Source organism: Castor canadensis, chromosome 12 (assembly GCF_047511655.1).
Source record: "Castor canadensis chromosome 12, mCasCan1.hap1v2, whole genome shotgun sequence".
Taxonomy (NCBI): Eukaryota; Metazoa; Chordata; class Mammalia; order Rodentia; family Castoridae; genus Castor; species Castor canadensis.
In genome coordinates this window covers 109,543,551-109,556,973 of record NC_133397.1, presented here as the reverse complement: position 1 = coordinate 109,556,973, position 13,423 = coordinate 109,543,551, and the positions used below count along the sequence as shown (strand labels likewise).

General features: G+C 37.3%; 1 protein-coding gene across 2 annotated transcripts in view; it reads left to right on the top strand.

The window, feature by feature from the left end:
- Hipk1 (homeodomain interacting protein kinase 1) overlaps window positions 1-13,423 on the top strand; it is a 60,081-nt gene that overhangs the window by 13,982 nt on the left and 32,676 nt on the right. For both annotated transcript variants that reach the window (XM_074050711.1, XM_020166341.2), the window contains exon 3: window positions 7,755-7,878. In XM_074050711.1, the coding sequence (XP_073906812.1) occupies window positions 7,755-7,878 (124 nt within the window). The remainder of the gene's footprint in view (window positions 1-7,754; window positions 7,879-13,423) is intronic.

The following is a 13,423-nucleotide window of genomic DNA, read 5'->3' as shown; positions in this document are numbered from 1 at the left end:
TGGTGCTAGAGTTAGAACCCTGCCCCTTGTACGTGCTAGGCAAGCACTCTACACTGAGCTTCATCCTCAGTCCATTGGTTTATGTTTTTGAGGTAGCACATAACAGATCTTCATCCCTTTTTATAGCTGAATAATACTCCATTGTATCTATATATCACATTTTGTTTATCCCTTCATCCATTGATAGACACTTGGGTTGTTTACCACCTTTTGGCTCTTGTGAATAATGTTACTGTGAACAATGGTGTATGAGTATCTAAGCCCCTATTTTAGGTTTATACCTTGGCGTGGGAGTACTGGGTCATACGGTAATTCTGTCTGTGTTGAACAGTGCCACCAAATGGTTTTCCACAGAGGCTGTACCAGTTTTCATTCTCACTGGTAGTGCATGAGAGAGTTCTGATTTCCCCACATTCTCTCCAACACTCGTTATTTTCTGTATTTGTTTTTAAATATTGCCATCTTTATGTGTGCAAAGTGCTTTCTCATTGTGGTTTTCATTTGCATTTCCCTAATGATTAGTGATGTTGACCTTTTATCAGGTGCTTGTTGAATATCTCAATATCTCCTTTGGAGAGATAACTGTTCAAGTCTTTTGTTCAGTTTTTTCCAATTGGTTTTTGTTATTGTGGAGTTGTAGGAGTTTTTCATATATTCCAGATTTTAATAGATACATGATTTGCAAATACTTTCTCCACTTTCATAGGCCGCTTTTCACCTGTTGACAGTGTTGTTTGAGGCACCAGAGCTTTTAACGCTGATGAAGTCCAGTTTGTCTATTTTGTTGCTTATGTTTTTGGTGTCAGTACAAGACACTGTTGGTAAATCTATTGTCATGTTGCTTTTCTTCTGTTTTCTTCTAAGAGTTTTATAGTTTTAGCTCTTACATTTAGCTTTTTAATTTTGAGTTAATTTTTGCTTATTGTTGAAGGTAAGGGTCCAGCTTAACTCTTTTGGTGTGACTATTCAGTTTTTCCAGTACTATTTGCTGAAAAGATTGTCCTTTCCCCATTGAGTGGTATTGGCATCCTTGTCAAAATCCTTTGACCATGTATTTAAGGGTTTGTTTCTGGGCTCTCTGTTCTATTCCATTAATCTCTATATGTCTGTCTTTCCACCATCATCATGCTGTTCTGATTACTGTAGCTTTGCATAAGTTTTGGAAAGAACTTTGTTCTTTATCAAGATTGTTTTGGCTGGTCATGGTTTTTGAGAGTCATGAATTTTAGGATGGGTTTTTCTGTTTTTTGCAAAAATCATGGAATTTTGATAGGAATAGCATTGAGTTTGTAGATTGCTTTGGATAGTACAGTGTTGATATGGTAATGATCTTAAGTCTTTTAATCTATCTCCATTCATCTTTATCTTTTTATAAAACCGATACTTTTTACTTGAGGTGTGGTAAAGAAATGGGGGGCCTGTGGTTTCTGCTTTCATGCTACACTAGGCAACTTGAGCTAATTTTGAGATTTTTTTCACTTCCATTTATTTATTTATGCCTTGGGAGATTTAGATTCCAACTACATTTGCTTTTCACACTCTCCTTTGAGCAGTCCAATCCCATCCACACATAGTACGAACAGATAACACACTCTCCAGGTGCACTGTAGAGTTGAGCTGAGCATCCTTTTCTGAGTGTTGAGGAGGTAAGAGCAGGTCATAACTGAAGCCTGAAGGCTTATCAGCCCCATCTGAATCTTTCAGTCCTGCAGGTGTTCTTTAACTATTTGTATGCCCTGTCAAAGATAGGTAGCAGAGTAGTTTTAAAATTGAAAAAAGGAAGAACAAAAAGATAACAGATTATTTTATTAATAATTTAAAAAAATGTACTAGCATATTGTAGTTGTACTGGGGATACATTGTGACATTTACCAAAGCACGTACTTCTTAGTTAGATTCCACCCCCTCCATCTTTCTTCTTTATTCCCCTACCCCCCCACTTTCTTAGAACAGTTTGAACAGGTTTCATTGCTCCATTTTTATACATGAATGCGTAGCACTTCTACCATATTTGCCCTCCTTCACCCTTTCCGTATGCCTCCCCCAACTAGTAACAACCTCTAGACAGGACTCATTTTTCACCTTCCTGGCCTTCATTTTTTTTTTCCTTGTGGTATAGGGGTTTGAACTCAGGGCATCTTGAGCCATTCCTCCAGCCCTTTTCTGTGATAGGTTTTTTCAAGATAGGGTCTTGCGAACTATTTGCTAGTCTGGCTTTGAATTGCAGTCCTCCTGATCTCTGCCTCCTGAGTAGCTAGGGTTACAGGCGTGAGCCACCAGCACCTGGTACTGTCCTTCATTTTTTAGAAAAGACATTTTTGTTAATTTATGATGGCTCTATACAGAGAGATTCATTGTGATATTTCTATATGTATTTGGGGTATTATACACCAAATTGATTTATCCCTCCATTTTTCTTTCTACCTTAGTCCCTTTCTTATGGTGATTTCAACAGGTTTGAATGTTCTATATTCATATTTGTATAGAAAGTGTATCAAACCATATTCACCTTCTTTACTTTCTTCATTTACCCTCCTTCTCCCATGAGTACTCTCCCCTTAGTGTGACCTATTTTACATTCTTGTCCTTCATTGTTTAGGTGTCTGTTCTTTTTCAGTAGAATTTTTGCCTTGGTATTTTACCTGTATGAAATAATTTTTGATGGACCTTTCACTGAGGCTCACGGAGTTCTGGTTGTTTGGCATTCTCTAATGTGTAATTCACTTGAATAATTTTAAGTATTAGGTTGTTGATCTTTGTCCTTTTTCCTTATCCTTTTAATTTAAACAGTCATTTGAATACTTTTTTAGTAGAAAATAAGGCTTTCAGATTTTTAAAATTATTCTTCAACAGGGCTTCCTAAAAATCCATTGCATTTTAGTTGTTTGACTGTAAGAATGATTTCAAGTGGAACTAAGTTTACCTCTTAGAAACAGAAGTTCATTACTGTATTACTGAGTAATTGGCGTATACTGGAGTTCATCATCCATGGCTTGACAGTGTTTGGGATTTCACATGAGTGTTGGGTTGTTTCACAGTAATACTTGATAATAAGCCTAAGGCAGATGGCACAGCAGCTCAGATATTCCTTCTCTGTCATTGGTTTTATCCACAGTGGCGCTCTTAAGCTTCTTTCATGTTGCCTTGTTGCCATATTGTAATCCTTTCAGCCCTCATGTTCTTGTCTTTCAGAAACCTCTGTGAAATCCTTGTGGCTGGGAAAGCATTCTGGCTCCGGCAATAGCCTTCTTACCGTCCTTTTTAACATTGCTTGCCTTACTGATAGCATGCCGAAATATTACCAGTGGCAGAAAGTTGCCACACTACTGTCTCATTGGCTGTGGGCTTGGCTAAATGATTCAGCCAATAGAAATAAGATACTTTATTTCTCTGGCCCACTGTAAATGTAGACTGGCTCCAAGGAAAGTTGCTGTCTTTTGGGCTTGAGTTTTAGGGACAAAGGCTTGCCATTTTTTAAAACTCAGTGCTTTTCTATTCTGAACTAACTAGCCAGCCTTTATTTCAAGCTAAGATCACTTGTTTATGGAAGGACAAAGTCTAGAGAAGGAGCTGAAGCTTATCCTAGACAAACAATCTAATTTCCTCTAAGAGTGAAACTATGATTTCACCTAAGCACAGATGCAGGAAGTTGGGCTTTATGTAACATCTCTAATCTGGTAAGTAAGTAGGTTTTGATAGCCTCTGAGATGGGAAGAAAGAAACAGAATGTTCATGAAAATGACCAGAGAGAATGATTTGTGCTGGTAAGTGATCCTAACCTTAGCTTGTTCTGGGTGCTAGTGAATGAAAACTTCGTGACCTTGGAGGAACTTTTTGAGATGGAAAAGTTTAAAGTTGGGAATTCAAAATACAGGAATTGCTATTTCTACCACTTGGCTCTAGTAATAAGAACCTGTTTAGTGTGTATTCTGTAAGGATGGGGGTGTATCGTCAAAGAGGAGAGTCACAAGGTTCAAAGCACAATCATTGCCATTTTCCTACTGCCCTTGCCCTGCTACTGTTAGAATGTTAGAGCTGGAAATGGACCTGGAAAAGCAGGTCTTCTTAGGATTATACAGATGAAGTAGAACCTCATGCATGCTGTGCATGTGCTCTCCCATTAAGCTATCTCCCAGACCCTCCCTGGGTTTATACTGAGGAACTGAGAAACAATGGAGGCCAAGGGGAAAGATGCAACGAAAGTATTTCCAAATTTAGAGTTAAAACATTCAGTCCAGAGAGGTAAACCTGCTGCAAGGCTGTCTTAATTAATGTTTAGTAAGGAGAAAAAGGCTCCATCTTCCTGCTTCCTAGAGGTGGGTAAGCCTAACATTTCTAGGCCGTAATGATGAAAAGCCCAGAAGCCCTCAGTGGGCCAGGGAGCAGCCTTGTTTACATTTTATTGCTTTTTTATATTTTCTTGTGCTAGGCTTGGCTTATTTATATTTTCTTGTGCTAGGCTTGGCTTTTTGTAAGGGAAGAGTTGCTGTTTTGAGTGAACTTTTGCTGGAAATCCTCAGCTGCTTTTGTCACTCCAGAAGCAGTCTGCAACCAATAAAAAAACTGACTCCAGCCAATCTTTGGTTGTTTCTTTCTTCTTTTGTTTTTTTTAAATGGGGCTTGGGCCTGAATCGGTTTTCTCTGGTTTCTTTACAACTTTTAAATTTCAGGAGACTAAAAGTTACCACGTGTTTATTATTGCTACCTTTTTAAAGAAGTAAGTTATTGAATGACCTGGCCTTTCCCTTGTGACCTACCTTTTGAACTTTATAATGTCCCCGGTACAGTGGGAATGGTAAAAAATCAATCTTTTGCTCTTCAGTTGATGCTCTGGAATGTTCTAAGCCCAGTTTTTACTTTGGCATAAAGCCATTTGCACTTTCCCTGCGAGCTATTTCTGGCACTGTCATGAACTTGAAAATTAATGATTCTACTCACTGAGAGTGGAATAAATTTTGTTACTTTTCAGTTTTAGAAAAGCTTTTATATTGCTTCACAGTACTCTTGCTCTCTGCTTTATTAATGCCCCTAGCAAACTTGTGGACTTTTAAAAACATGCCATAATGGTTGGAATTTAATGAAGTCTGAAATTCCATCAGTTCATTTGTGACTCTAGCCACCTGCAGCAGGAATGTCACTTTTGAGGGATGCTTCTTTGGTGAACAAAGCCACGGTTCATATCAGGTATAAAAACTGGTGATATTGGTGGTTCTACTCTTAGTGTCAAGTAGAGTAACTCTGAACAGGCCTAGGTCTTCTGCTATTTTAGTATAAGGATCAGGACAGCTGACTGAGGAGTTCCCTAATCTACTTTGGTTTTTTGTTTGTTTTTTGTGATACTGGGGTTTGAACTCAGGGCCTTACACTTGTAAAGTGGGCACTCTACCACTTGAGCCATGCCTCCAGCCCAGTCTACCCTGTTTCCTATTGATAGGTAATTACTTGGGAGGATATTTAGGGAAATACCTTTACTTTATACCCTCCCTGCTCAAACAACTCCCATCCCCAATATACATACATACAAGGTGACAATGGGTATATATTACTTGAAACTGAAGGTTGGAAAACCTAGGCCCTCCGTGAGTGTATGGCCAGTTAGATGGTTCCTCATAGACACATCTGCCTTTCTAGTTTTCCTCCTGTTAATATGAGAAGTTTGGGCCTAGAGTGTTCTTACAGATCCAAATTCTGTGACTTGTAAGAAGGAAAAGGAAGTTTTAGAGAAAGTGATAAAGTGCTTCAGAGTACAGACCTTTGATGGAGACTGCCTGGTTGCAGGCAGCGTGTAGTTGCTTGTGGCCTCAGACAAGCTACTTAACCTTTCCGGTTCCTCATCTGTCCAATGGAGAGATGAGATACCGCTTTATCCCGCAGAATCTAAGATGCCAGTGACTACACGATGCAGCATTATTTATATACCATGTAAGAAAATAAAAACATTGCCATTAACCTAAGATATACTGTTGTTTACAAGAATCTTAATTTTAAGGACTGGGGAAGTGGCTTAAGTGTTAGAGCCACCTGCCTGGCAAACGTGAGGCCCTGAGTTCAAACCCCAGTACTGCCAAAAAAAAAAAAAAAAAGAATCTTAATTTTAGAGATGTTAAAACATGAAAAAATGTGCAGCTTATAATTGGTGGCATACAATAATACCTATTTTCTTTAGGATTATTGTAAGGATTAGCTGACTCAGCATTTATAAAGAATTTGGAACAATGCATAACACATAGTGAACACTATGAGTCATTTATTATTATTATTATTGTTGTTATTATTGATGTTAGTGCCTGTTACCATTCCTTGCTTGGAAATCAAACCAAGGTTGATTTGCTACTCCTACCATTCCTGTTTGAACCTGTTTTTCTCTTAGCTTTTTTACTCATTGTTTGAGAAATGCCTGTGTATGCATAGCATCATACCAATTAGATTTATGTGGATAAGTGCATACATAACTTTTACTTACTAAAAGATAGTAAAATATACTGAATTCTGGAGCCAGACTGCAGAGATTCAGATTTTTGCTTATTACTTACTATGTGATTTTGGGCAAATTACCTAATCTCTCTTTGCCTCAGTTTCCTCATCTATAAATGAGGACAATAATTTTATTTTAATATGTCCATATATGTGTGTGTATCTTAGTTTTTGCATTACCAGTTTGTAGATTTAAGGTTCCTAGAGTTATGTTTCTTACTTGAAGCATTAATGGTAATGAATATTTCTAAAAGCACAAACAGAGTTCTAAGATTTGAAATAATGATAATATAATAATAATAATAGTTACTATATCTAACATTTACATAGTGTTTACCATGTACCAGGCAATGATCCAAATATTACTTTATCTACACTTCATAGTAACCCTGTGTGATAGGTGCCCTTGCTGTCTTCCTTTTATAAATGAGGAACCAGAGGCACAGATAAACCAGTTTACATGACTGCAGCTATTAATGATGGAGCTAGCATTCAAATCCTGACAAGCTGGCTCTAGAGCCTGCTATCAACAAGCATGTCTCTTCAGGAGGCACTTTTGTCACAAAAGGTATTTACTGACCAGGCCATTTCATTGATTTTAATAATTAAAATGGTCAGGTATGGTCGTACACGTCTGCAGTCCTAACTGCTCAGAGGAGGCAGGAGGATTGTGAGTTCAGAGCTAGCCTAGGCAAAGTTAGAAGACCCTGTTTCAAAAACAAGATAAAAACAAAAGGGCTGGGGGCATAGCTCAGGTGTTAGAATGCTTGCCAAGCATGAGGCCCTGGGTTAATTAAGAAGGTGCTAAGAATAAAAAAGAAATAATCTATGTTCCTTTATATGTGATTCCAATATTCAGAAAGCTCTCAAAAGTGAAAGATTTTTCATAAGTTAGGTTTAAACTCATTTGTTGGCAAGTCCTGATTTGAATTCACTGTAAGGCTATTTAAGGTCTTTATTTAGCTAACCTAATAATGCCTGCTCGAGGTTTCATTACGGAAATACTAAGGTGTATGATTATGGGGCACTACCCTGAGCTCCATTGGGATTATGCAGTATGTGGTTTATATTCTATATTACCTTTCTGTAATTCAGTAAGTTCTGAGTTCCAAAACACATCTGGCCCCAAGAGGTTTGGATGCCTAATTAGGTACCAAAGATCGTTCTCGGTTTCATTACATGAATGTACATTTAGCTGATACTACAACAGGGTTTAGTCATTTAATTAATTTCCCCAAATAATGTCCATTTTTTTTAATCTGATGGTTTTATTTTTATAGAGCTCCTGAAATTATTCTTGGATTACCATTTTGTGAAGCTATTGATATGTGGTCCCTGGGCTGTGTAATAGCTGAGCTGTTTCTGGGATGGCCACTTTATCCTGGTGCTTCAGAATATGATCAGGTAAGAGTGCTTCTTTGAATAGACAGAGAAAGCAAGTACAGTGGCCATGAAACAACAGGAGTTTAAATTGCAGGACTTCACGTTTGTGGTTTTGGTTTTTTTTTGAGGTTTAAAGCAACTTGGAAAAAAAAAAAAGATGAACCGCATAGTCTAGAAATACAGTAAAAACTTAAGAAAAATTAGGTATATCATAAATGCATAAAATATAACAGAGAGTAGTCTGTTTTACATTTGCTACCATAAAATGTATACAAATCTATTCTAGAAAGGTAAAATTTATCAAAACTTAAGAAACACTGACCATCCGTGATGTCTTCCACAGTCAAGAGAAATGTTAACACACATCAGGATTCAGCATGAAATCCTAGCTGCAGCATATACTGTTCTTCTGTAGTCATTTCAAAGCCGCCTCCTGTTGCTCATGTGTAGCAAGGGTTCACTTAAAATGCTGCCTCATGCTTATCATTTTCACTCAGGCACTTGTCTCTCTAGTAAACTGCGTATCACAAGAAAAAGTGATCTCTCGTGATTCTTGCATGTTTTTCATGTATATAATATACATGTTCAAAATATGTAGTATTCAGCCATGTTACTTACTGGTAAGGCTTCTGGTCAGTGGCAGGGTATTTGTAATTAAGTTTAGGGGAAGTCAGTAGTTATACATGGGGCTGAGGGGCAGAGCACTTGCCCTGTACCCCCAAAAATGTTATACGTGAATTTTCCATTTTGGGAGGGGTAGTGCCGCTAACCCTCATGTTGTTCGAGGGTCATTCAACTAGTTACTAGTGAAATAGATTCTTTTTTTGGAGCAGTAGTGGGGTTTGAACTCATGCCTTGCACTTGCTAGGCAGGAGCTCTACTTGAGCCCCACCCACAACCTTGTGAAATAGATTCTAAAGGAAGAAAAGTGCTAGTGAAGTATTTAGACACTAGGGAAAGAGGGTCTAATTATTACTAGAGACTTTTTAAAAAAAAAGCATAAAACTTTCTTTACGTTCTGTTTGGTCTAAGGTTGTGTTTGCCATTCTAGATTCAGAGGCTAGAGTGCTCACCGTCACACCATGGAACCTATGTGTTTGTCACTCTCAAAGAAACAAAAGAATTTTACTTTATATTACTTATAAGTAATGTATAAGTAATATTTTATGTTACTTAAGTATTTTATATTACTTAAGAATTACTTAAGACCTGTAGTGATTTATTAAAGTTTAGTTAACTGTGTCTTGTGAGTAAAGACATAAGAGCAAAGTAAGGATGGAGAGTTTTTAAAATTTTTTTAATGGTGATACTGGGGTTTGAACTCAAGGTCTCAGGTACTCTACCACTTGAGCCACTCTGCCAGCAAGAGAGCTGGAGTTTTCACAGTGAACTTTGACTCACTTACAAGCTGTTCTTTCCTTTTATATGGGACACACACTGAAGTAAGTACTGTCTTAAGACTGAAACACATTAGATCCCACATACTATGGTAGAGATTGAGTCTCTGCAAAAATAGGATTTCTGAGAGAATCATCTGAATTGTAAAGTAGTATAATAAATGATCTGTGTGTCACAATAGATGAGGTTTAGGAGAAAACAGACTACATTTTCTAAGGAATTGGTCCACTGAAGATAAAAGTTTTGCCATGGAAGTAAATTGCAAATTCTCTTTTCTTATTCTTTTTGGGGAAAAAAAAAACAAACCAGATTCTATCCTCTGTACCGGAAACTCCTGGAGGATAGAGACTGTTTCATTTCACCAGGGTGTCAACAGTGCCTGGTACCTAGCAGATAGACCAGGTTTTTTGTTGTTGTTGTTTGTTTGTTTGTTTAGAGAAATAAACGATTATCTATAATGATTAGAAGGAGGAAAAGGGCAAAACAGTGTTTTCTTATTCATTTTAGAACTTTGTCTCAGTCTGTTTGAGTGGTTGTAGCATATATTAGTTAGCAAAGTTTGACTTTTTGGAAATGCTTTTGAGTGAAATATAAAAAATGGGTTGCAAAAAAAATGGGTTGCATTGTGCTTTGTAAGTTTCTAATATTTTGCTCCTTTACCTTGTAAGAAATGAGCTGATTTCCTTATTTAAAAAATAAAAAAAAAAGATATAGGGGGAGTAAATGATGGGAAAGCATAGACTTGGTTCTTACTCTGCCTGTCTAAGGCCCTTTTGAAAAACTGATGAAAGCTGTGGACTTTTTCAGAAAACATACACACAATGTTTGAACACAACTTTCTGAGATTCATGGACTCCTGAGAACAGCTTGCTCTGAGTGGTTATAGCCTCCAAGAGTGCTATTGCTAGACCGACTATTGAGGCATCACTTCAGCCTTAGTAGCAGATTGCTGTTGTAAAGTTCCTAGGAGGTGGAAGCAAATACAGTTGTATAACAATTTGCTGAGATAACAACTAGAGCTTTACTTATAAAGACACGATCTGGTCCTGGTGAGAATTTTTGTGTGGTGTGCTGATAGGGAACTTTGGTGATAGGAAGAAATAGTTTCTCCCATGCCGAATAAATAAGATGCTGCCGTGGGGACCAAGATTGGGGGCAGTTTATCTTGAGACATCATTGGTAATAAAAAAGGATCCATATGTCAGGGTCCAGCTGGGTTTTTAAAAATAACTTTATAGAGATAGAGTTCACATGCTATGAAATCCAACCATTTAAAGTGTACAGTTCAGTGGTTTTTAGTATGTTCACAGGGCTGGGCAACCATCACCATAGCCAGTTTCAAAATATTTCCATTACTCCATAAAGAAATCCAGTACCCATTAGCAGTTAATTCTCATTCTACCCCCCAACCTTCTCCGTTCCTCTGCCTCAAGGCAACTGCCAGTGTACGTTCTCTATATAGAAAATGCCTATTCTGGCATATCATATTCCTTACAGATAGCATGAGGTCTTCTGTGACTGGCTTCTTTCACTCAGCGTAATGTTTTCAAGGTTCCTCCCTATTGTAGCTTGTGTCAGAACTTCATTCCTTTATGTGGTTGAATAATATTTTATTTTGTGTATATGCCACATTTTGTTTATCCATTCGTCTGCTGATGGGCACATGGGTTGTTACTACCTCTTGGCTACTGTGAGTAATTCTGCTATGAACATTGGTGCACAGATATCTAAGTCCCTGTTTTCACTTCTTTTGGGTACATGGCTTAGAGTGGAATTGCTGGGTCATATTAATTCCATGGTTAACTTTCTGAAGAGCCCCCAAACTGTTTCCCACAGAGGTTGCACCATTTTACCAGCAGTACATAAAGGTTTCAGTATTTCCATGTCTTAGCCAATGTTATTATTACTTTTAGTTTTTCTAAAGATAGTCATCCTGGTGAGTGTGAAGTAGTAGTTCATTATGATTTTTCATTTGTATTTCCTGTCAATTAGTGATGTTGAGCACCTTGCTTTTTTATTTATTTATTTATTTTTAAATAGTACTAGAGTTTGAACTCATGGCCACTCTACCACTCGAGCCATGCCCCAGGCCTTTTTGCTTGTATTTTCTGCCCAGGGTTGATCTCAGACTGTTCCCCCTATATGCTGGCTTACCAGTGTGAGTATGTCACACCTGACCTTAAGCATCTGTCTGTCTTCATGTGCTCACTGACCATTTGAATAGCTTCTTTGGAGGAAGGTCTGTTAGGCTTTTTGCCTATTTTTGAATATGGTTGTTTTCTGTTGTTGAGTTGTAGTTCTTTATAGTCTAGGTATCAAACACAATGTGTAAATGCTTTCTTCTGTGTCACGTGTTGCCTTTTCACCTGTTGATGGTGCTTGGTGCACACATGTATTTTACTTTGGCAAAGCCCAATTTGCTTTACTTTTTCTTTTGTTTTGCTTGTACATTTGGTATTATACCCAGGAAATCATTGCAAAATCTTACATCATGTAACTTTTCCTTTCTGTTTTTTCCTATGAGTTTTTAAATTTTAAGTTCTTGCATTTAGGTCTTTGATTCTGAGACAGATTTTGTACATGGTGTCAGGTAAGGTTCTAACCTAATTCTTTTGCTGTGATTATTCAGGTCTCCCGGTGCCATTTGCTCAAACACTGTCCTTTCTTTGTCATATTACCTAGCTGCCCTACATCTACCCTTATACAACGGCCAGGCTGTTTTGATTACTGTAGCTTTATAATAAGTTTTGCGATCAGGAAGTATAAATCCTCCAACTTAGTTCTATTTCAAGCTTGTGTTGGCTGTTTGGGACCCTTCCATTTCCATGTGAACTGCAAGGATTGACTCATCAATGTCCTCAGAAAGCCAGCTGGAATTTTGATTGGGATTTCATTGACTCTAAAGATCTCTATGAGAACTATTGCTACCTTAACACTATTAATTTTTCTGATCCACAGGCCTGGCATGACTTTCCATTTATTTAGGTTTTCTTTAGTAATGCTTTGTAATTTTCAGAATACATGTCTAACACATATGTTCAATTTATCTTTAAGTATATTTTGACGGTGTAGCTAATGGAATTTTTAAAATTTCATTTTCAAATTCTTTATTAGTGTATTCACATAATTGATTTTTGAAATCGAGTTCATATTTTGATCTTAGATTTTTTTTTTTAATTTGCGGTACTGGGGATCAAACTCAGGGCCTTATGCATGCTAGGCAAACACTCAACCACTGAACTACATCCTCAATCCTTGATTTTGGTAGTTTTCTAATAGAATTCTAGTTCTAATAGTTTTTTTTGTGAGTTCTTATGTTTTTGTTTTTGTTTTTGTTTTGCAGCACGGGGGCTAAACTCAGGCAGGTGCTTTACTACTTGAGCCATACCTTCAGCTCTCTTATGATTTTCTGTGTGCAAGATCATGTCACCTACAAATTCAGTTGTTTTTGTTTTTGGTAGTACTGGAGTTTGAACTCAGGACTTCATGTTTGCTAAGCACAAATTCAGTTCTACGTTCTTTTCTAACTTAGATACCTTTTCCCCTTGCCTGAATGCCTCGCATTGAACTCCTTTTTCAGTGCTCAATGCGAATATCTAGAGTGGACATCCTGCATTCAGCTTTTTGCCGAATGTATGATATTAGCTATGGATCTTTTGTAGATGCTGTAGCTTGAGATTTTACGGCACATTTTTCAGTCTTGAAGTCAATTGTGTATCCCCTCTCTAGATACTAGTTAATTGCTTCACATTTGTGAAGGACATTTTGTTTGACTAGTGACAGTGATATTTTTTGGCTTTTTGTTGATAAACATCTTTGTTTTAAGCTTTATGGAAGCATTGGGGTGATGGCTTCCCCTTCTACTTTCACAGTGAAACTTTCATTTTATAATATTAAACATTTTAATGTTTTAATTCTGGAAGTACATCAATATAGCTAAATTAGAAAAGATGGCAGTAAGTCAAGAGATAAAGACTTCAACTTCCTGTAAATTCCACTACTCAGAGGCAACCTGTTATGTTTTGGTATACTTTGTGTTTATTTCTTACCTATTATTTGTTTATTGAGTGCCTTCTTTGTGTCGGGTACTATAGGCAATGGGGGATTCAGTGCTTAGTAAAGCATTGTCTTTGCCCTCACATAGGCTGTAGATTGAGAAAGACATTAA